The 24,516-nt window shown below is 44.5% G+C and overlaps 1 protein-coding gene across 1 annotated transcript in view; it reads right to left on the reverse strand.

Moving 5' to 3' along the window:
• The window catches only part of FDX1 (ferredoxin 1), a 182,287-nt gene that overhangs the window by 14,831 nt on the left and 142,940 nt on the right, over positions 1-24,516 (reverse strand). The window contains exon 3 of the mRNA XM_086935224.1: positions 13,203-13,332. Within this exon, the coding sequence (XP_086791350.1) occupies positions 13,203-13,332 (130 nt within the window). The remainder of the gene's footprint in view (positions 1-13,202; positions 13,333-24,516) is intronic.

Below are 24,516 nucleotides of genomic sequence, written 5' to 3' on the forward strand. Positions count from 1 at the left end.
TATGTGAACCATCTGGGAGGTTCGCGGTCCCGTGCGCTAGCGAATCTAGCGAAGGAGTTTTGGGCCTATTGCCTGGACAATCAGGTGTCGGTGCAGGCAGAGTACCTGCCGGGACAGTCCAATCAAGTAGCGGATTGGCATTCCAGGTCCTTTTTCGATCGACCTCTTTGCTTCACGGTTGGATCATCAACTTCCGAGGTTCTTCAGCTGGAGGCCGGATCCGGTGGCGGAAGCCACGGACGCGTTTCTTCAGGACTGGAGTCGGGAGTCGCCTTATGCGTTCCCTCCCTTCTCCATGATAACGAGAACGGCGGCTCAGCTGCGCCGGCAGACAAGGGAGCTGGTCCTAGTGACTCCGTTCTGGAGGTCGCAAGTGTGGTTTCCAGTTCTACTGGAACTTTCCTGGGATTTTCCAATCCTACTCCCCCAGTTTCCTCACCTGCTTCTCAACCCGGATCAGGAGCCTCATCACCTCCTCGTGCAGGGTTCTCTCCGCCTCATGGTATGGAGGCTTTCAGGGGACGCTGGTCGCTCCCAGGCCTTTCGCGACCGGCTGAAGGACTCTTGTCCAAGGCCTGGGCTCCCAGTACGTCGAGACGCTACAAGTCCGCTTGGGCTAAGTGGGTACGTTGGTGTCTTCGACATGACCTGGATCCCTTGGTCGCAGGAGTGGTTCCCATCTTAAACTTCCTAACGGAATTGGCTACGGCGGGTTTGGCGTATCGCACTATCAATGCCATGCGGTCAGCGATTTCTGCTGCGCACCTGCCGGTGAACGGTTCCCCAGTGGGAGAACATCCTTTTGTGTGCAGGCTCTTGCGAGGTGTCCGGTTGGCTTTGCCGCCGGATCCGCGTTACTCCGTCCTCTGGGACGTGAATGTGGTTTTGAATCTGTTCCTCTCCTGGCAGGCTAATAGGTATTTGTCTCTGAAGGAGCTTTCGGCCAAATTGGCCATGCTGTTATGCTTGGTGTCGTGTCGCAGAGTGTCCGATGTTCGAGCTCTGGATGTGTCCGCACGGGTGTTTTCGCCTGATGGCGTCACCTTTACGGTTGGCCACCGTACCAAGTCTGGCTCTAGAACCATTACATATCCTGCGTTTGTGGATGTCCCAAAATTATGTGTTGTGAACTGTTTGAAAGCGTATGAGGACATGACTTGGGATCTTCGCCCTCCGGGTGAACGTCAGTTGTTGATTGCCTTGCGAAAACCACACCATGCAGTCTCCTCCCCCACAATTGCCAGGTGGGTGCGCTGGGTCATGCAGGAGGCAGGTATCGATACTAAACTTTTGGGGCACATTCTGCCAGAGGGGCCATGGCCTCCAAGGCGTTTGCAGTAGGTGCACGCTTGGGAAGACTTGATGCGTGCAGCGGATTGGTCTTCAGAGTCCACTTTCAAGAAGTTTTACTTCAAGCCAGTGGTGGACATTGCCAGGTTGGTGGTGAGTAAGCTTTAAACTAGCATAATCTGAGCTTCCGGTCCTGCCATAGAATCAAAATTTGCCTAGCTAGTGTGACGGTAAGTTTCAATTCTATTAAGGACACGGAGGCGAGGATTATCCCACCCAGATCGTCCGCGTGTGACGTCCCACCCGTATGCCAGTAAGTACGTAGGTTTCCAGTTGATGCTGTTCTTTTCATGCCTGTTGCTGTCCGTTTTGTATTGCTGACATGCATTTGGTTGCACAACTCTCACGCAGTTGTGTTTTGTCACTAGGTAATGATGGTGCCAAACAGGACCAGTAAAGATGTTGCGTAATTCGCGAAGAAAGAGGAAGAATGGAGAGAGGGGTCTGCTTATATAAGGATAATGGACACTGTGAAAGGACTACCCTCGGATCTTTACAAGTTGGAGTACTGGGACTTGAAGTTAAAGTCTGAGACATTTGCACTGTGGTGCTTATTTTGATGTTTTCCTCCTTTTATTGTAACCGATGATGATGTTCCAATACAATAAGAGCTTTTCTGGGCTGCTGTGCGTTTTGTGTTTTAATAAATAGCGGAGAAAGAAAAGCATAATCCTCGCCTCCGTGTCCTTAATAGAATTGAAACTTACCGTCACACTAGCTAGGCAAATTTCGATTATCGTTGCTTTTTCGTTTGAGAAGAACGGGCTTGAGCAGTGCGTACTCGATCGGCTTCCAATCTAGATTCTCGTTGCTCGTTCATTTGAGAATTACGGGCTTGAGCAGTTTGTATTCTAACAGCTTCTAATCTTGCTTCCCGTTGCTCGTCTGTTTCTGAAGCTTGCAATGCCTTTTTCTTTCGTGCTTCTGATGTAGATTGACCAATCTATTTCCGTTTTGGGGGTCATAACTGTTGACGATGCTCGCAAATTCGCTGTCTCTTTCAGTATTCGAAAGATTATGAGGGCCCTGGGGGGGCCGATTTAAAAAAAATTGTTTTGACAGAAACCTTTGCGGGAGTGTACTCAAAAACTTCCTAAAGTTTCATGGCGATCGGATGAATGGTGTAGTAATGCATAAAGGACAAACAGACAGACATACTTTCGTTTTTATATATAGATATTAAAAACATAAACACAGAGTCATTGTCTTGGTAAAATCCTGGATCATCGATTAGATAGATCCACTGTTTAAACTAGAGGGCTGGTTCTTCAGCAAGTAGCTCTGGTGGATAAACTACTTAGAAATAGTGCTGGCAGTGGTACGTCCCTCTTGTTTTAACTGGGTTCTCGCTCTCTTGCACCTCAAAATTAGTATTTTGTTCTTGACTGGCAAGAGGTTGCCTCGCAACTAGGTAGTGTATAAACATATTCTGTACAACCTGCCTGTGCTCTAATATCCTCTTCTTCAATGGGTGAACAATGCTGCCAGTATACAGCTTTTTCTATGGGCATGTCAAAACCCATCAATTAGGTTTCCAGAGCACACGACAGAGGGAGCTCTGAACTACCGAAAGGCTTGGACAGCCCAGCAGGGATATGGCTGCTGGTGCTTTGGATTGAATCAGCCCTTATCGAGTGAGTTTACTGCACCACTCAACCTATATTTTTTTATGTTTGGAACGATTAAGAACACCAAAAAGTCTCGATCTAAGGGACTTCATACTGATATTACCAGAAGGATACACACAAAAAGAATAGGAGTAACTAATATAGGACACAGAATACCTTACAGTTGTTACTGTGTGTCCACGATTGGAACTCTTGAATCCCTTTCGGGGATATTTTAGCCCTGAAGAAGTCGCTGTGCACAGCAGTAGAGCGACACGAAACACTTGTTGGCTAAGGCTTTCTAGAATAAATTAAATCGAATGTACCAGCAAAGAATCAAGAATTTTGTTACATTGTTATTGATACACTCTATATACTATTAGCGTCTGCAGGGGACTGTTGTTTTGTTCTACCAGTGGTTTTTGATGCGTTGGGGAGGAGGGTGGCACTCCCTACCCCACTCGTTATTAGTGTTTACTCACCTGCCTATTGCCCAGTAGCGCCAATACCCCACAAAACCACCTATCGAGAAGTTTCAATTCAAAACACATACTGTTTAGTCAGCATTACAGGTAATGTGTTTAGTAATCTTTCTCATAAAGATTGGATGATGACGCACTAATTGCCGGTTATAATTTCTATCACCTACGTTTTTTTGTGGAATTCAACATTGAATACCTTGTACGATGGTAATGGAGAATGGATAAGAATGCAAATGCATTCAGTATCAAGTCAGCATGCATTTTGATGACTGTCAAAAGGTATTTGCATGCATACATTGATATTTGGATGCTACAGGGTTCACAATACATCATAGTTATGCATAATGAACTAATTTTCATGATTATACTAATTTGTATACTAGATATATATATATATATATATATATATATATATATATATATATATTCACTGAAAAAACCATAGGTTTCACACCAGTTATAGTTAGGAATTAGCATTTAAAAAACCTATTAAATTCACTAAAAAAAACATAGGTTTCACATCAGTTATAGTTAGCTGGAAATTTTACTGACATAAAACCATTGAAATTCCACGTTATAGTTAGTTGGACTCACTATAACTTGCGCGTGTAATGCACTGCTGATGACGTCACATATTACATCACTCATGACATGGTCAGTGACATCACTCATGACATCACTGATGACACCATCCAGTGAATGTGTGGCTTTCTGAAAAATAAATATATTTTATATATGTATATGTAAAGGTCGATGGAACAATAAATGTTTAAATAAGTGTGTAAATGGATGGTTTTAAAAAAAAAAAATGATTGATTAACTGGCTTATTAAGTGTATCTTAGTGAATACATATATTAACGATTAATGTTTAAATATTTAAATATATGTATCAGTGTTTCACTTTGTGTATAAATGGCTGCATGGGTTGGTGAGTAGCTACATATGTGTGTATATAGATTATTAGATGTTTTTTTAGTATCAGAATGAGTGTCTGTATGGTTTGGTGGGAGTGTTACTTAGCACATAGATGCATCAATGACTGACTCACTGTTTGTATGTTTTTTGAAGACGGCATATGTGCAGGACTGTATGGGTGGATGAGTATGTATATGTGCGTGTTAGTGAGTGAATGCCTGTCTCACTAGTGTCTTTATGAGTAACTACATATGTTTTAATCTTGTATATATGAGCATTGATGTATATAAGTCAGTATATGTGAGAGTGAGAGATTGAAAGAGTTCCTGTTTAAATAAGTATGTGTTTCTATAAGTGATTGTTTAAGAGAGTAAGTATGTGTAAGTTTCCTTAGAAGTAATGTGCTAATGTATGTATAGCTGTATATGCAAATAAATGGATGTTCAATAGTTTATTTGCATGTGTGAGTATGTGTGAGTATGTGTGTGAGTAACTTTTGTAAGACTGTCTGTGTGTAACAGGATGTATATGTGTATCACTATATATGATGAGTGAGAATATGTATGAGTGACTATAAAGAACTGTTGGTGTATGAGTGGATGTGTACATAGATGGTGGAATTACTGAATTGGTTATTGTAACTGGTATGGGTATCTCCATTTTTTTTGAAAATGTTAGTTTCTATTGTTTGAATATGTGTTTTCAATGGTTACATTACACTGAAAGGAGGTCTATCAGTCTGTCACAAGGATGGTGTCATCAGTGATGTCATGAGTGATGTCACTGACCATGTCATGAGTGATGTAATATGTGACGTCATCAGCAGTGCATTGCAGGCGCGCAAGTTATAGTGAGTCCAACTAACTATAACGTGGAATTTCATTGGTTTTATGTCAGTAAAATTTCCAGCTAACTATAACTGATGTGAAACCTATGTTTTTTTTAGTGAATTTAATAGGTTTTTTAAATGCTAATTCCTAACTATAACTGGTATGAAACCTATGGTTTTTTCAGTGAATTTCATTGGTTTTTTAAATGCTAATTCCTAACTATAACTGGTGTGAAACCTATGTTTTTTTCAGTGAATTTCAAACGTTTTTTTAATTCTAATTCCTAACTATAAGTCTCACTTTATAAATAAGACTGTTAGCACTCTAGTTGTTCTTTAGAACACTCTGGTACATTCTGTCATTGGGCTACAGTTGGGCTACATCTAGCTGATATTTGGGCTACATTTTGATTTTTTGGTCTCTGGTGGCCATCTTTGGGCTACATTGGGCTACATTGGGCTACATTTGGGCTACATTTTGGCATATATATAGCCCAATGTAGCACAATATATATTTTTTCAAAGTTAATTTTCGTAGAAACCACTTAAGAATAGGGCTAACAGTCCCTACAATTTTTCCCAATTTTTTTTTTTATTTTTTGCTTTGGAGCGCTCCCGGTGCGCTTCCCGGGGAGCGCCCCGAAAAGCGTACTTTTATAAAGCGCCCCCGGGCGCGCTCCGGGGAGCGTCCCGTAAGCTCCAATATCGCGAACGAAAACATGATCGTGACGTATCGCGTAGCCGCGTCCGCGTGATACGCACGGCGTAAGCGCACCCGGAAGTACTCGAGCGAATACGATCGCGCAACGTAAACATCCGACGCGCTTACGCTACGCGACCCGGAGCGCCCCCGGGCGCGCCCGGGGGCGCGTAGCGTAAGCGCGTCGGGTCATGTGACCTGAAAATAACACTTTTCATTGGTTCATAACAGTTTTAGTTTCATAATGATGAAGCCCCTGGTCTTGTGACCTGAAAATAACACCTCTCATTGGTTGAGGACAGTTTTTTTTCCAAATGATGAAAGACCCCACCTTTTTTCCTTATTCTGACTTTGTCCTTTGACTGAGGAAGACCTGTTTGTACATCTCTGTACCTTTTTGTTCTTAATAATGGCTTCAGTAGCAGCAGCAGCTGGTGCATCTGCCCCACCACCACCACCACCACCACCAACAGGACCAGCTCCAGATTATATTGGTGGTCAAGAAGAGGAGGAGGAGGAAGAGGAAGAGGAGGAGGGGAGGAGAAGATGGCTGCCTGAAGAAAATACCCCGTACAAACCCAAGCCACACATTGTATGGGAGTTTTTTTCAATCCCAGAGGGCAAAAATAAAGTGAATGCGGCCAAGGTAACTTGCCTAATCTGCAATGAAGAACTCTCACGGGGCAACCCAAACAAAAAATATTCATTTGGTAACTATACCATGATTCGTCATATGACCCGAAAGCACCCAAACAACTACTCTCGTGCAGAGCTCAGGGAACTGGCCAGTAACCTCCCCCAGTCGTCAAGGACCACCTCTCAAAGAAACCAACCCACTTCATCGGGACCAGAAACATCAGAGATGATGCCTTGTATTCAGCAAAGATTTGCAGATTTTAAAATCACTTGTTCTGCATGTGGCAAGCTTATCGCCTATGGTGAAAAAAGCGTAAAGCTCATCGTCCTTGCAGGTGATAATCACAAGTGCCCCAAAAAGAAGTAATTTTTGGTTTTTTTTGTTTTTTTGCTCCAGTTGAGCCAGTTTCAATTCCCTTTTTTTGTTTCTCCCCCTAAAAAAATACAAAAAAAATATAAAACTGTTTTGAAAAGCCAAAAAAAGTACAAAATGTTCAAAAAACACAAAAAAATATAAAACAACAAAAAGAAGAAAAAAAAAGTTCTTTTTAGAACTACCTCCAATTTCTAAATAAAGGCTTCATTTTTTAAAAACTCTGTCATCTTTTATCTTTTTCCCTCATAGTACGCTCCCCGGTGCGCGTACCGGGCGCTTCCCCCGCGCAAAACGAAAAAAAAAAATATTTTAAATGCCCCGCGGGGCCCTTTTATAGCCCCCACATCAAACCTAGGGGGTCAAGGGGGGGTCTACCCTGCCCCCTTATGGTAATTTCCTTCTTTGTTTTGCCCACCTCTCGTGTCTCGATCCTACCGAGACACAAGATGGCGGCCGCTCCAGACTGTTTCGAATGTTTACAGACACCCGAGAGCCAATCAGCTTTCCGTGCGCACCTCGCGTGGCGTGCCCGGTGCACGTACCAGTGCGCGGCTATAGATATATATATTTTTTTTAACCTTAATTACTCAAAATCCACTGGAGCACATATCTTGATACATAGCAAAGGCACATCGGGCTACCAGTCCCTACAATTTTGCCAAGTTTGGTGGAAATCCATTCAGCCGTTCGGGCTAAAAGTGAAATCGACCGCCCTATGGAAATTAACATGGGGAAAACGCGTTTTGGGACCCCCCTTTTATCTCGGCCCCCGCTTGACGAATCCCCCCCAAACTTTCAGGGAAGGACCGGAACGCCGCGAGGCCATTTTGAGGAAATTTTGAGGCAGATTCGTCAACCGGCGCCAAAGTTATTCCAAATAGAATTTTGAGATTTAACATTGAAAAAAATCCTAACTATAACTACCTACTGGCGACCGCCAGTAGGTATTATATATATATATATATATATATATATATATATATATATATATATATATATATATATATATGTATGATTCCTGTTTGCCAAAGGCGTTTCTCGCGCCCTCCCGGTTTCTTAAGAGACGACAATCCACCATTTCATGCTGTGCAGGTTATTTTAATGTCATAACAGCTCAGCCAGCAACACCATTTGACACGTTTCGGTCTCGCAGAGACCTTGATCACAAGACTGCACAGCATGAAATTGTGGATTGTCGTCTCTTAAGTAACCGGGAGTGCGCAAGAAGCGCCTTTGGCAAACAGAAATCATTGAATCACGGCGGACCTCTGCCGTACTCTGAACGCACCGCCCTAGAGTGCCTGGGGGCCCCAGAGTGAGCCACGCTTGGATATATATATAGAAATATATATATATATATATATTAATGGTGCAATTGTTTTGTTGCTGGTTACATTGAGGTAATGCAAGATTGCGCCCGTGTGTCAGTTCAGAACTTAATGTGGTCATACATCGTAGTTACGTTTTGTCAACTTGTGTTATTTAATCGGAACAGTTCTGTGAAAACGAACTGGGTTGTTTGTGTCATCACAATAAACTAACTGAATGATAGCACATATGAGAGAGAAACAATATATATATATATATATATACATACATATATACACACACACAAATTTACACACACGTGCATGGCACGGGAATTGGTGCGCTCATCCCTCTGTAAGTGGCCAACCCCACCCCTCACTTGGATTATTTTGTTGTCATATCAGGATACTCTATACATCAATGATTATTGTTTGCTATTGTGGTCTTAATGTATTTTAGTATGATGGATACTGTTTGGCTACGAAGTACACCATAGGGTATGGGGTTTTATTATGCGTGTATTGATGTCATTTTTTATTTGATTATGTTGTATGTATCTTACGTAATATGTTGCAGCTTTGTAGAAGTGCACTGTGGTGAACAAAATGCCGTAGCTGAGGCTGCAATAATCCAAATATAAATAGTGAAAAAGTAAAAAAAAAATGGGACATGATATAAAGAAGAAAGAAGAAACTTGGATAATTTGATTAGACTTTTTTTATTCTTTGGGTGCATCACTACATTTATCTTAAAAAGTGTTGCATACGTCAGAGATTAGTGATCAACTACTGCTGCTTCATTCTGCAATTTCTAGTTCTGCTTAAGTCCCAAATGAGGGACTCACACCAACCCAACAGCAACCAGGAGCTGCTCGTTTCTTATGAGCACCCATTGTGCACATACACACATGCCAGTTTCTTAAGCAACACATGACACCCTTCTAGAAACCTATTCACCCAGTCACGCTAGGAAAAACTCCTATAATTTTCTGTAGGGAGCTTATTCCCTGAATCATCTAACATTTTTAGGATTCCTTTTGTCCAGAATACTGGATTCCTCATCCCCTTGGTCCAAATTAAGGATTCTTAGAACACCAACTTTCAGAGTTACACTCACCTGGATTTGAAGCAGCATAAAAGGGCTGGAAAACCGTATAAAAGCATGATTGTTAGGGCGCAGCAAGACTCAATATACCAAATTCTTGGTGTAAAGTTCCACTGCTCATAGTTTTCGGTTTTATTCCATTCGGCCAAATTCTGCGAGAATACACCTCAACCACTAGACAGAGAGCGTACTCTGTGACCTGTCTTTCATTCTTCACGTAAATAACTTATTTAAATGTGTTTTCGCCAATTATGAGAACTTGGGGTCAATACAGCTGTTGCCGCCCTGTTTTTTGTTTCTGCAGAGGTTGATACAGCGCAAACTTTACCAGAAGGTATCAGAACGCTTTACATGAGCACCAGTTCAGTTACATAAGTAAATAACTTAGACGCACTGTTTCTCACGGAAACATATACACGCCCTGACTCAGATGTCGAACTAGGACTGGCCTGTCCTCCAGGTTATAACGTGTTACATAAACCACGTCCTAATGTGAGAGGGGGTGGAGTGGGATTTATCTTTACAGATAGTTGGAACTTTACGCAGATCTCCATCAACGAAGCCGAGGACTTTGAGCTCATGGGACACTCCCTAAGGGATCGCATGGGGCAACTGCGCACTGGCATGGTATGTTATCGGCCCCCTGGTTCAGCCAACCCCCAACATCAGACTTTTATTGATACTCTCTATAATTTGTCCCTCTCTCACGCCAGAATGGTTATCCTGGGGATTTTAATCTCTGGGCCCATGGGAATTTAGGGTCAGCATATAAAGATCTCCTTCAATCCTGTGAGAATTTGAATTTGCAGCAGCTGGCGAAGGAACCTACACATCAGGGTGGCCATATTCTAGATTTAATTTTCTCTGACGAAAATGAGGCTGTAGTAGAAGCCATTCTCCTCTTTGCTGGACTGACCGCTTCCTCATCACTTTCAAAGTGTCCATCCACAGAAAATGCACAGACTCTGCTGCCACGTGTAACTACCGTTGGGGCAGGGAATGGAACAAATTGCCCTACATATCTGAGCAATCCCCAGTATTTACAGATGTTAATGTCTTTAACGTAAACAAACCTGTGGAGGAAACTACTCTGAATTCAGTGTTCAGATCACTAAGGTCCTTGATCTGATCATTCCTGTGAAACTTCTTAAGAATAAGCGTAAGTAATCCACCCTCTGGTTTAATGAGAATCTAAAAAAATTAAGGAAGGGCAGTAAAAGAAAATGGAGGAAGTGTTATGATGTAGACGATAAAATAGTCCTGAAGGTAATAATGGGCAACTACAAAAGGGAAATCGCTAAAGCAAAAGCTGAGTACTATGCTAACACAATCTTAGAAGCATCTAACAAAGCCAGAAGGGTTTTTAAAATAGTTAATGATCTGTCTAAGCCAGACTATCTAAAAAACAAGACTATTGTGTCTCAAGACTTATGCAATGGTCTAGCGAGTTTTTTCGAGGAGAAAATCACTGAAATAATCAATGGTCTTGCAGTAGATCAGGAATATAAGATTGGTAGTGATTTCAGTACGTTTACTCAGTCGCCAGTGTGTCAGAAGGAGGTAGGGGCTAGTGAGGTCAAGCTAGCAACTCTAGATCATTTCGAAAACCCTACAGAGGAAGAATTTCATAAACTTGCTCTGAGTCCTGCTTCTGGGTCCCCTATGGACCCCTCCCTCAGAGTATGGAAGGAGTACAGTGCAGAGCTTTTCCCTATGCTCCGTCAGATTTGTTGCTAAACCTTGAGCAGCGGTATAGTCCCTACCTGCTGGAAACAGGCAATTGTGTCACCCTTGTTGAAAAAAGATACACTTGACACCAGTGTCCAAACAACTATCGACCTATTTCCCTTACCCTGTGAAAGTTTTGGAACGCCTGATCAGCAAAACCCTTTCGCAATTTTTGGAAACCAATCAAGGGCTTTGAAGAAGTACAATTTGGCTTCCGCCCATGTCATGGTATGGAGACTGCATTATTAACAGTCCTGGACGAGCTTAGAATGCGTGCAGACAGAAGTCCGTCGGCTATATTGATCCTACTGGACATGTCTGCCGCGTTCAATACGGTCAATCATAAGATCCTTCTGAGGCGGCTTGTGGAAATTGGAGAGGAGGGCATGGCACTGAAATGGCCTCACTCTTATCTTGAGAATAGGCAGCAAGCAGTGGCCCTTCCCCCTTTTCTATTATAAATTGGTACCATTCATCATGGTGTTCCCCAAGGCTCATCTATCAGTCTGATCCGTTTTAATATTTATTTGAGTCCGTTGATTCCGATCATCAAATTCTACAAAATTATTTTGGTGAATTATGCGGATGATACGCAACTCATTCTGTCCCTAGAGGGGAATCAGTCTATACCTCTTAATAGTTTTCATGAATGCATGCAAAAAACTGCTAGATGGCTTACGATAATTCCCTGCAGTTTAATGGGGGGAAAAACAGAAATCCTGTATTGCACAGCCAAGAAAGTCCTTCGTCCGCTCCTGGCTAATTTTTGGCCTATCCTTTCGGACAAACCCCTTATACCCTCTGAGGCAATGCGTAACCTGGGAGTAGTCTGTGATGATAAGCCGAGTCTAGAAAACCACATAAACAAAACGGTTGGAATGTGCTTCTCCCTTCTTAAAGCACTGATGAAAATTCTCCCTATGCTACCCATGTCAACCAGGGCTCTCGTGGTAAGAAGTGTTATTCAGAGCCGTTTGGACTATTGCAATGCTCTGTTATTGAACGCCCCTAACCATCTGATTAGGAAACGTCAAAGAACCCAGACGATAGCCACAAAGCTACCCCTAAAGAAGCCACGGGATCCTCTGCATCTGGGTTTCTTACAGAGCTCCACTGGCTTCCACTATCACAGAGAATACATTTCAAATCAGTTTGCATTGTTTTCAAGGCTCTGCATGGACTAGGACCAACACCACTGCAGGAAAAAAGTGTCTGGCACACCCCCGCAAGAAGTCTTCATTCTTCTGCAGCCCATCTGGATAGCACTCCCAGAATTAGGACCTCTAGGTTTGGAGGCAGAGCATTTAGTTGTGCAGCCGCCCGTTTATGGAACGAACTCTGGCCCAAGCTCAGGCAAACAAAAGATTTCCTACACTTTAGGAAGAAGCTCACGATAGTGCGCTTTATAAGGCTTTATTTCATTACATTACATAAGGACACAGTCATATTTTTATTTTGGTAGGCACCTCCCATTCTACATTATAAATTATTGAAATACCACCAAAATCTATTTTCAAGCTACAAAGAACTCAAAAGCAAGTCACCCGACATACTCAAAATATGTGACCATCTGAGAGCATAAACCCTCCGCTACGAGCACTTACCTACTTACCTAGCTACGAGTCAAACTCACAACTGCAGCTCAAAATAATGTGCATCATGGACATGCCCTGTATGGGAGACCACAATTTGCCTACCAAAGATCTGTAAAGCGTACCAGAGTTAAAGATCCGAACTTCCCTGAGACTCTTTACTATCCAAGCCACCAAATGTAATTAGTTTGGTGCGAAATCACTACATTGTCCAAGTTCCATCTAATAGAGCTACCTTCCCTCCCCTCAGATTTGAACAAAATTTCATGAAATTCCGATCAGTTCTGAAAATCTATTAGATCCTCAAGGCATTTAGTATTAGCACACACTGGGTTGTGCTGGAATAATATGGTCCTGTCTCTGTTCAAAGCTGCTGCCCCCCACCCCCCAATTATCCACGAGTGGCGTAGCATTTTATAAAGATTGGAAAGTGATATCAGCACTATATAAAAAGTAACAATCCCTAAAATTGCAGAGTTGGCACGATCATAGTTTCCTAATTGCATCATAATGGCAAGGTCTTATTTTCACACAAAGAAGAAACCAACCCCCCGCCTGTAAAGTGATGACTTACGTTTCTGTTAAGCCATATGCCAGGTCCAACATATCCATCTCCTCATCGGTGATTGGGTCCAACTGCTTGTAAACATGGCTGTCAAAGATTAAGTGGCAGGTGGAGCAGGCAAGTGTCCCTTCACAGGCACCTAAAAAAGAGGTAATGTTTCATTAGCTTTGTATTATTTATCCAGTAGATTACAGGGCACAATAGAGTTAGGAGAGGCCATTGCTCTTAGTAAAAGCGGTCTTTCTCTTCTAAGCCAAAATGCTTTCCTCTCTGCCGCTCTTAGCCAATAGCGTGACACAGGATCAGGCAAAGGATAGCAGACATGCTCAATGACCGTCAAAAGTATCCCTTGTAGTTGACCAGCAAGGATCACGCAAGAAACCTAGTTGTAAAACATGGAATAGAGGCATCGATTTGATGAAAAACACAGAGGTGATCAATATTTCAAGAAAGGCAGAGATCTCTGCCTCCAAAAGGTTCCCCTTCATGGCGCCTCCACTGGAGGCACTGAAGCACTGCTGTGCAGGTGCTAAGTTTTAAGCGCCTAACATCGAAGTTTATTGTTTTTCAAAAACAAACACCGAAATCAGGAACATGGTGTTGAAAAACAAAAAATAATGGCCCTAAAGCAACAGGAGCTTCTTCAAACCAAGCTGGCTTAGAGTTTGATGGTTCTGTACCAAAAATGCAGTGAAGTACTCTGTCCGCCAAACTCTATCAGGTAGATTCATCAAGCATGTTTGCGAGCGCAAACGGTGCGAATCGCAAAAATTGGCGGTTTGCGCCCGCAAAAATTGCATTTGGGATTCATCAATGGTTCATGCTCTCGCAATATAAGAATTCGCAAATAATTGCGAGTTCTGATATTGCGATTGCATTTAAGGAATCGCAAATTGCATGAACCATTTTAAAATTGCGATTTCGCAATCCGGGCCGCTATTTACTGCGAAGTCTGACTACGTGGTAAATAGCGAAAACGTAGATAAATGCACTTTTGTGCATTTATCTAAGTTGCATGTTACACACACGTCCTTTGGACATGTGTGTGCGCAACATCAGTGTACATTTCCATTTCAGGGGTGCTACAGTGTGCCCTTTGGACACCCTGGCACCCTCGAAATCGCATCCTGATTTGCGATTCGCTAATTGCTAATCGCAAATAACGATTGACTCCCTATTCATTCCTATAGGCCTTTAGGCCCATAGGAATGAATGGGAAATCGCATCCTTATTTGTGATTAGCAATTTGCGAATCGCAAATAAGGAAGCAGTAGAAATCGCAAAAAATATTGCGATTTCTACATGCATCCCGTTTTGAGAGTCTGTAATAGTGATTCCTTAATAATCGCTAATACAGACTCGCAAAAGAGGACTTTGATGAATCTGGGGCTATGTTCCCCAGCTCTGTTTATAGTCAGGGGATGAACCATATTTCGGATAGTGTAACCTACAGTGGGACCACTGGTGGAAACCTTTGCTCAACGGCTTAGATGATTGCCTTAAAGCCTGACAGAGATCACAATTAGGAATTATGTACAGAATCTACTGAATCAAAGCACCTCTGCCTTTTCACTACATGACAATAATGAACTCCTCTGTAGCTTTGTATAATGAACCCTTCTGTAGCTTAACAGGACAACTTAATAAGGAACGTAGCATCCCGGATACAATCGCAGTCTTTCCTGCATCTTTTTAAATAACTCTGGAGCCCTAGTGAAGATGAAGGCCCTTGAAACTGTCCCGAAGGTCGAAATGCACCCAGTAGGTGCTCATAAGAAGGAGGACCAACTAAATACAAACTCCAAAAGCTAAAGAGACGAGTGCAACTGCTAATTCTTTTTAGTTTCTTTCCCTCCCAAAAGCCCCCCCCCCTTTATTTAAGATACATAATAAGTATAGAGGAAATCCGGTTTTTAAAATTGCTTCCACATTGAAGTAAGTAGCCTTACTGTTCCTACCGTCTGTTACTGCTCTGTACCATGTGCATTGCAATGGCAGCACTTTCTTGCAGTGAACAAATATACCTAGCAGCATAAGGGGTAAGAGGATGTACTGCTATGGGCTGACGCAAAATGTGAACAACATTTAATCAAAGCAATAGCCAAATGGGCTTGGCCCAGCAACCACTGGTTCAACAGGGACCCTCTCACTCTCGATACGTTTCGTTCAACACGAGCGAATGAGTGCACACAATTCAAGTTGTTTTAAGTCAGACCTAACAGCTGCATGACTAGGAATTTCTGTCTCAAATGTGAACTTTTTAACTTGCCACTAAGGTAACAGAAAGGGACATTTACTCTCCCATCTAGCCAATTCATTTGACCATTATTACGGAAAGTTGCTTTTAGTAAATATTGGAAGAAAACAAATTATCACACACAATTAGGATTCTACACCAACTAAAGTCTGTATTTTCCAATTCCCTACGTAAGTGACTAGTCCAATAATTTGTTTCTAAGCAACAAGACAAGAACAGTTCCCCACACAGGTACACTGGGGAAAAGTGGGGGTTATACGCAATATAATATAGACATCCCCTCTGCAGCTGCAAATCATTGTTTGCCCCCATTTCTTTGTCATCTACCGCGAGGAATTATCTGACTTTGAACATTGTTTCTTTTCAGGAATCCTTTGACTATGTGATCACTTATTAGTTCTACTCAGGAAATAATTCCCCTGTGAAAATGTCACTATTTCACATTTCTCATGTATATCAGTGAGATTTGGAATATGTCTTAGGAGATTCGGCGCCCCCAAGGTTTCTATACAAAATGTGCTAAGTAAAAGCTAGAAAGTGACTAGGAAGACCTTTTCGGCCAACAGCACACCCTTCTCAGTGCACCTCTACATTCACTTCTCTTCAATATGGAGCACCCATTTACTCTACGTAAGAAATCACACAAAAAATCAACTTTGCAATCTTTGCCTGGTTTTTCAAACTGAACATTAAAGTGGAGTTCAAAGGCTGGTTAATGCCACGGGTAAGTTTAAAGTACGGTGATCTCAAGATGATATTCATTCTCAGAGGAAATCTGGATCTTTAGGTAAATGATAATCACCACATATGAAGAGGCGTGAGAATCCATTATTTCCCAAAGCAGTCACATCAGACAAGTTTCAGCAATGAAGCGTCTGGTTTTGGTTTTCGTATAACAAAACACCTCTCCATTTGGTAACAGTGATGCAGAAAACACCACCTGGGTAAATCTGAGGGTTTGCAACTGCTACTTTTTGTGATGTACTAAACCAAACTAACGATCCTGAAAAGGTTTTCCAAAGCGATAAATGGGTTAAGTAAACAAAGGGATCCCTATTTTAAAAGGGTGTGCCTTCCAGATACCAATAAGGGAAATATTAATGATTTGTGGTCAAACTTTTTTCTTTTTTTTTTAAATAAACGTACCTCATTTTTCGTTTATGTAAACAGGCTGTGTTTAAGAAAACAAAAAAAACTGCTTTACTTAAAAGCAATCACTGACTTGGTGGTCTAATGACCCCAGCAGGTAACCAATAACCATGCGTGTGACCCAAGTCAATCGTAGTTTGTTGCAATTCGCAACCTGAATCATGCTTATTAATGAGTTGGGTCGAAATGAGACCCACTACGATATACTTCGGTTCGCAAAATTCCTTTCCATTTGCAAAATGCCAGTGCACAATCTAAGACATTTTTTGTGTGAATGGAAAATGTGTCCATCAGGCCTTTAGTTCCCTCTAAAATTGTGTTAAATTGCAATTACAAATAGACAACTCAATAACCCACGAGCTTCGTTTGTTGTAAGGATGAACCACTTTGCTTCAGGGAATCAATCACACATTTATACATTTTATTTAGCGCTCGCTAAACGTCATCCTGTTTCAGGAGATACAAGTTTTTACAGATAATCCCACTGCATCACATGACCAATATGATATTGTCACAGTTGGATTATAGATGTATTAAAAGATCATGAATATCGATCAAGTTTTGGCAGACACCAGCACCTTGCAAAGGCAAACAACTAAAGTTAAAGTTGGCCTAAAAACACTTGACATCTCAGCTTTGGATACATTGTCTTGTGCCAGCAGTGAAAACTCTAAAAATAAAATAAAAAATAATACGTTCGCATTCAGCGGAGGACTCAAGAGTAAAACGAACGAAAATGAGGCCATGAATAAAAAACAAAATGTAAAAAAAAAAAAAAAACAGGAAACAAAAATGTACCTTTATGGAACATGGGATTATCCTGCCACCTAGTGGTGGACCGGAACACTGCTCAGTTAAAATGTTTGAGGAAAACCCTGCATACGCCTGAAGTTAGTTGCTGTAATCAGGGGCGTAAGTAACACAGGCCAACGCAGCCCCCGCGTTGCGGGGGTCTCGCTCTCCAAGGGGCCTCGCTCTCCAGGGGCCCCTCACTCAGCCGGAGTCAGGAAGCGCGAAGCGGCCGAAGCCTCTTCATTGTGATGATGCGCTGCGCACGCCTGTAATAAATTAATTTGTGCGCAGCCGGGCCTCGGGCCTCAGAGGCTCTTCTCCATTAGTTGAATGGTGCGCTGAGCATGCCCGGGCCTTAGCAGAGCCTCTGAGGCAGACAGAGCTCTTTATTAATGACCGCCACTCTGATGAACTACGTGGACCACGAGAGTCACACTGAAGCTTGGAGGGAAGGGAAGGGGGTTGGAGGGGGGGCGGGGAGGGAGGATGAAGGGGGGGGGGGGGGGGGAGTAGGAAGGTGCGGACGGTTTCGAGGCTTGGCATCTCAATTTCAGTGAACGACCCCTTCCTGGTTCACACGCCGTCCCGAGTGAATTTTGCAGAGCCCTATCTCTTGTTTCACAAGTGGCACGTGACCTTCCCATACAGTATTTGACCCTACAGATGCTGGCATCGGGCTCACAGCGCGAGGTGAAGTATGGTGAAACTATCGACGCCACTGAAGTAAGGAAGTCCAAGAAGCGCGCGCTAATTGTTTTTGTTGCATATTTATATAGTGAAAACTCGAACCCAAGGTATTGGAGCACTTTGCATGAGCACCGGTTACTTACACATTCAGGCACTGGAGGGAGATTAACGGATTTCATAGCTGCCAAGGTTTCAGATTGCTATGTGTGACTTTCAGAATTTCAGTGCGATTAGGAGTGAAATTTCAATGACCATGAGCGACACTATCTCGAGAGCAAAATAAAGCAATGAATAAAAGGGAAACATATACATATCAGAATGTACAGCCATTTGAACAAGGAGAAAAAGATTTTAAAATTGCTGCAAATCATCACAAGAGATTAGAGGGCACACGTGGCCTTGTAATCTGATCGCAATGTAAAGCTGGGCAGGATAGAGCCCCCCCCCCCCCCCACCCTGCTGGAGAGATCCATGTTTTATGCCACAGGGCACCGCACATGGCACTATAATGAGGCAAACTGCATACAGAGCTAGTCAATTCTATGGCAGGACAGGAGGCTTCAGATTATGCTTTCTCTATTTCTTTACTACCAACAGCAGCCAATAGGAATATAGTAAAGAAAACAATAAACTACAACTCCCATGAGCCCTTAGGCAACCATAGAGAGTACATGCTATATAAGTCACCATAGAGGACAACACTTCCTCTTTCTTTGCTGCTTCGCAGCCAGTTAAGTGCTTTATTACGTTTATTGTGTGACTTGCATGTGAAATTGCCTGTTACCTTGCTGTCCTGTTACAGTTGCTGAGCGCCGCTTGTTGCTTTGTGTTTTCATTGCCGCCGCCGCTTTGTGCATGCGTGTTGTGCTACCGCTGGCGCTTTCAGCGATTTCAGGACGTTGTCTTGCTTTGCCTGCGAGAGCGCGTGTTCGCCTCTCTGGACTTTCGGGCGCCTTGTGCCCGTGTCTGTATTTTTGTGGAGTGGGGCCGGAGCTCGGGGAGTCGCGCGCGCGTGTCGCGCGTCGCTCCTCTTCCGGGTCGCAGGCACGCCACCGCGCATGCGCTCTGGCGATTATTGACAAGCTCCGTGTTGACAGGAGCCCGGACACGCTACGAGGCGGCGTTTCTTCTTGCCTCTGCCCACTTGTCTGCCGGAGAGCTCCATTTGACGCCCTCTACCTCACGGAAGGTTTTGGGCTGCATAATCTTTAGAGGCGGTGCCTAGGGTGTCTGTTAGACGCAAGCTGGTCCCTCCACATTCTATTGTTGTTGTTTGGTCGAGTTCTTGCTCTGCCTATCTTGCTTGCGTGGGGCTGTCATCCCCCCTGACAGGGTCGCTTGGTGGTGACCTGGCTTTTACCTTTTGAGTCTTTTTGTGGGCATATAGATTAATTTCTATATATATATTTTTGCTTGTTTTTTCCTCAGTGGTGTGCATTGTTTGTTCTTGACAATGGCAGAATATGTCGACGCTGAGGAATACTGTTATGAGGAGGAACAGGAGGAATCGTTTGAGTACGATTTAGTTGATGCCCTTGACGAGGGCGTTCAGCATTCGGTCAATACTGCGCTGGTTCGAGCCATTGGGCCGCTGAAGCGTCATTTGACTGACTATGCCCAGCAGCAGGGCTGGATTCCATCGTCTGTTTCCAAGCATTCCTCTAAGTCGCCCAGTAATCCTCACAGGTCAGACTTCGTGAAATTGGCCAAGTCTTTGTCTGCCCCTTCTAAGGTTTGTCATTCTCCACTTCCACCTCCTGACGCGGAGGATACGTCCTCTTCGTCATCCTCAGGTCCCTCTGGTCCCCCTCCTGCTAAGAAGTCCCGAAAGGAGCATTTTGTTGACGCCTCTTCCCATCCACCGGTCTTGACTTTTGAGCCTACAGATATCATACATCCTAATTCCAAGGTTTGGTGCCCTGCTCCAGAAGTCGCGGACTATATCCAAGCCCATATCCGTGATTCTTTCGATCAGGAGGTGCGTGCTCGGTTACGTTCCGAGTGCCCTCGTCCGGAGTTGGCGGATAAATTGGCAGACACTCCGGAGGTCGACCCCACGATTTTGACCTATCTTAAGAAATTTAATAAAGATCCAAAGAAGGGGATTGACCGTTCTTGGCGCCTGTGCCAAGACAGGTTGCTGGATCTTCTTGGTCCCCTGACGAAAATCCTAGATCTGGGGTATCAAGCCCAAGGGGAGGCGTCTGGCATTGACCCCGATGTCCTTATTGGCTGGGCCCAACGGGCTATCAGTCTTTTAGGGAACGCAAACTGTGCCCTTTCAACGGAGCGTAGGCGTTCCATCCTGCTGAAAATGGATCCGCGCTTGTCTGAGCTTGCTACATCCGAATCAGGTGCTCTGGCTCAAGGTCTACTATTTGGTCAGCCTTTTTTGAAGGAACTGACAAAATTTGTGGCGACCTTTAGTGGCCTGGACAAGGCGCAGTCTTCTCTGCGCAGGGCGTTCCGCCCGGTTTTTGCCAAGGCCGGACGTTCTGGGGGACGTTCGTTCGGCCGTGGTTCTGGTCAGCAACGTGGCCAACAGTCCCACCAGGGTGGAGGCGGACAGCGTCAGCAGCAACAACAGTCCTATTCCGGATCTAAAACCACCTTCTACCCCTCCCGAAAAGGTCGAGGTCAAGGCAACAAGGGAGGCTACGGTGGAAACCAAGGAGGACGACAGGATTACTCCTCTGCAGGTGAGCCTGATTCCTTACGACAGTGTTGTTTTGGGGGGCAGGATTCAGTGTTTTCTAGAGAATTGGCGCTCGATCTCCAGCGATGCTTGGATCTTGCAAACAGTGCAGGGGTACCACATCGAGTTCTACCACCCACCTCTTCAGGGTCCCGTCCCTTCTCCCCTTGTTTTTTCCCAACGAGATCGCGAGGTGATATCCAAGGAAATCGATTCTCTTCTTCTCAAAGGGGCCATTGTGCGAACGACCCTCCATCCACAGGGGTTCGTCAGCAATGTGTTTCTGGTGGAGAAGAAAGGGGGAGGGTCTCGCCTTGTACTCAACCTCAAAGAATTCAACAACGGGGTGATCTATCGCCACTTCAAGATGGAGGGCATCCATCTTCACAGGGATCTTCTTCGCAAGGGGGACTGGATGGTTCGCCTAGATTTGAAGGACGCTTACTTGTCCATTCCCATCTTTCCGCCTCATCGCCGTTTTCTGCAGTTCCAGTGGCTGGGGACCTGGTTCGAGTACACGGTTCTCCCGTTCGGCCTCTCGTCCGCCCCATGGTGCTTCACGAAGCTCCTGCGGCCAGTCATGGAATCTCTGCGGGCGAGAGGGGTGCGACTGATAGTGTATCTGGACGACATTCTTTTAATGGCTCAGTGCCCGCTACAACTACGTTCCCATTTATCTTGGACAGTCGATCTTCTTCAGTCTCTCGGATTTCTAGTGAATCCGCAGAAGTCTCATTTACAACCCACTCAATCGATAGAGTTTCTGGGTTTCCTTGTGGACTCCGTCTCTTGCCAACTTCTTTTACCTGCCCAGAAAATCAGCTCTATCAAGAGGGAGTTGAAGTCACTGTTGTCTGCACCGAACGTATCGTTACGGTCGATCGCCCGGGTTGTCGGACTATTGGCCTCTTCCATTCAGGCGATCTTTCCGGGTCCCCTGCATTATCGGGCCCTACAACGTCTCAAAATCCGACATTTGCAGAAGGGCCTTCGGTACTCCGATCTTGTTCCTCTGTCCCAGGATGCGAAATCGGAACTGATGTGGTGGCTCCATCACATGGACGCCTGGAACGGGAAAGCCCTGTTCGGTTCCACTCCGGACTTGGTTTTGGAATCGGATGCGAGTCTATGGGGCTGGGGAGCCCGTTGCGGGGACTTGACGATGGGCGTCCGTTGGTCTCAGGACGAGTTAGCCCTTCATATCAACTGCCTGGAACTTCTGGCGGGATCGTTTGCGATCCGCAGCCTTGCTCCACAAGCCACCAGCTGTTGCATTTTGCTCCGCATGGACAATATCTCAGCGGTGCGATATGTGAACAAACTGGGGGGAACTCGGTCGAGGTTGTTAGCGGAAATTGCGAAGGATTTCTGGCATTTCTGCCTTCAGAGGAAGATCATTCTTATTGCAGAGTATCTCCCGGGTCGCCAGAATCAAGTAGCAGACTGGAATTCTCGCCATCTGCTGGACTTCAGCGACTGGCGTCTTCACCCTCGGGTCTTCCGGTCCCTGTCTCACCTTTGGGGTCGCCCGTGGATCGATCTCTTCGCCTCTCGCCTCAATGCTCAACTGCCCAGGTTTTACAGCTGGCGTCCGGATCCGGAGGCCCTGGCCACGGATGCTTTTCTGCAGACTTGGCCTCCTCGGCTTTGCTATGCTTTTCCCCCGTTAGCGATGATTCCGCGAGTCTTGGCCCGGACGAAACAGTTTATGGCAGAGATCATTCTGATCACTCCTCTTTGGAGAGCTCAAGCGTGGTTTCCGGACCTTCTGGAGATGAGTTGCTCGACTCCATTCCTGCTTCCAACGAAGTGGAACTTGCTGTTGGATCCTCTGCTCCATCCACATCCTCTAATTCTGTCGGGCCAGCTCCGTCTGGTGGCGTGGCGTCTTTCGGGGAACGCTGGAAAGTCCCTGGCTTATCTGGAGACGCTGAGAGATTTCTCAATGAAGCTTGGGCCCCCAACACGCGCAAGCGTTATGCGTCAGCTTGGCGTCGGTGGTGTGATTGGTGTTCTGAACGGAATTTGGATCCCGCTTCAGCAGATGTCTCTCTAGTGGTTAATTTTCTTGCTTCCATCGCTTCGGCTGGTTCTGCTTACAGGACTGTCAATTCTTTTCGCTCCGCTCTCTCGGCGGGCCATGATTTGGTCGACGGGAAGCCTGTTGGGGAGCATCCTCTCATCTCTACATTACTGCGTGGTGTTCGGATGGCTAAACCGCCATGTCCGAAATATGTCGCTCTATGGGATGTCTCCGTTGTGTTACGTTTTCTGGAAGCTTGGCCTCCCAATGCTTCTCTGTCTCGTAAGCAGTTGTCTGCGAAATTGACAATGCTTTTATGCTTAATATCTTGTAAACGTGTTTCGGACGTCCGCGCGCTGGATCTCGCGGGTCGTTCTTTTTCCCCAAATGGAGTTACTTTTACGGTTTCTAGACGTACCAAAACTAATCTGTCTACGGTCACTTACCCGGCGTATCCTCACAATCCGCAATTGTGTGTGGTCCGCTGCTTAAAGGATTATGAGGTGAGTACTGCTCCTTTTCGTCAGGATATGTCTGGACAGTTATTGATTGCTTTGCAAAAGCCTTTTAAGCCTGTGGCGCCAGCTACTCTGGCTCGTTGGATGCGCTGGCTTATGTCTGAGGCAGGAATTGATGTCTCCATCTTTGGCGCTCATTCTGCGAGGGGTGCCATGGCCTCTAAGGCTTTTCATGTTGGTGTGAGTTTGCATGACATTGTGAGGACAGCTGATTGGTCCTCTGACACTGTGTTTAAGACTTTTTATTTCAAGCCCATTGTGGATATTGCTTCTGTTGTGGTGGACCAGCTTTGAACAAGCATAATCTGAAGCCTCCTGTCCTGCCATAGAATTAAAAATTTGCAAACATTCGTGACAAGAATTTTCAATTCTTTTAAGGACACGGAGGCGAGGATTATCCCACCCATTTGTATTCTACTGCTTTGTTTATATTGCATATTTGATTTACTATGATCTGCATTGATTTTTTCCCCACCCTATGTGATGTTTTCTTCCAAGGTTCTGGGGATATGTGTTACGGCTCTGTTTTTCTTTCAGGTTCGGACAAGAAGTGATCCTTCATCTTGGTCTTTCCTGTACCGTTTTCCGCGCCTTGGAGGCTGGATCTGCTGTGTTTCCTGATGCACCTTCGGCGCTTTTGAGGATTGCCTGTTCTCCTGTTGGACTTTTGCTGTTCTGCCTTCGGACTTTCCTTCTGGATGGTCGGCGGTATTTTCTTCAATTGACTTTTGACTGTTTATGGTTCCTGGACAAAGAAAGAGGAAGTGTTGTCCTCTATGGTGACTTATATAGCATGTACTCTCTATGGTTGCCTAAGGGCTCATGGGAGTTGTAGTTTATTGTTTTCTTTACTATATTCCTATTGGCTGCTGTTGGTAGTAAAGAAATAGAGAAAGCATAATCCTCGCCTCTGTGTCCTTAATAGAATTGAAAATTCTTGTCACGAATGTTTGCAAATTTCTAATTAGCACAGCACCCCCTCCATTCCGAGCCTATTACACTCTAGTATGTGCACTAACATGTCACTGCTGAAGAAGAGAAAGGCTCCTTAATTCCTAGAGTCCAGGAGATCGTAGGCAGCTCAGAATTAACCTCATTTTATAGCAACCACATACCTGGCAGGCACGGGACCTGAGAGCCGTCCATCCGTGGTGAAATAAGTGTAAAGTCGTGTAGTGGTAAAAATCAAGTAATTTAAGGGG

This window comes from Lissotriton vulgaris, chromosome 8 (assembly GCF_964263255.1).
Source record: "Lissotriton vulgaris chromosome 8, aLisVul1.2, whole genome shotgun sequence".
In the NCBI taxonomy this organism is placed as follows: Eukaryota; Metazoa; Chordata; class Amphibia; order Caudata; family Salamandridae; genus Lissotriton; species Lissotriton vulgaris.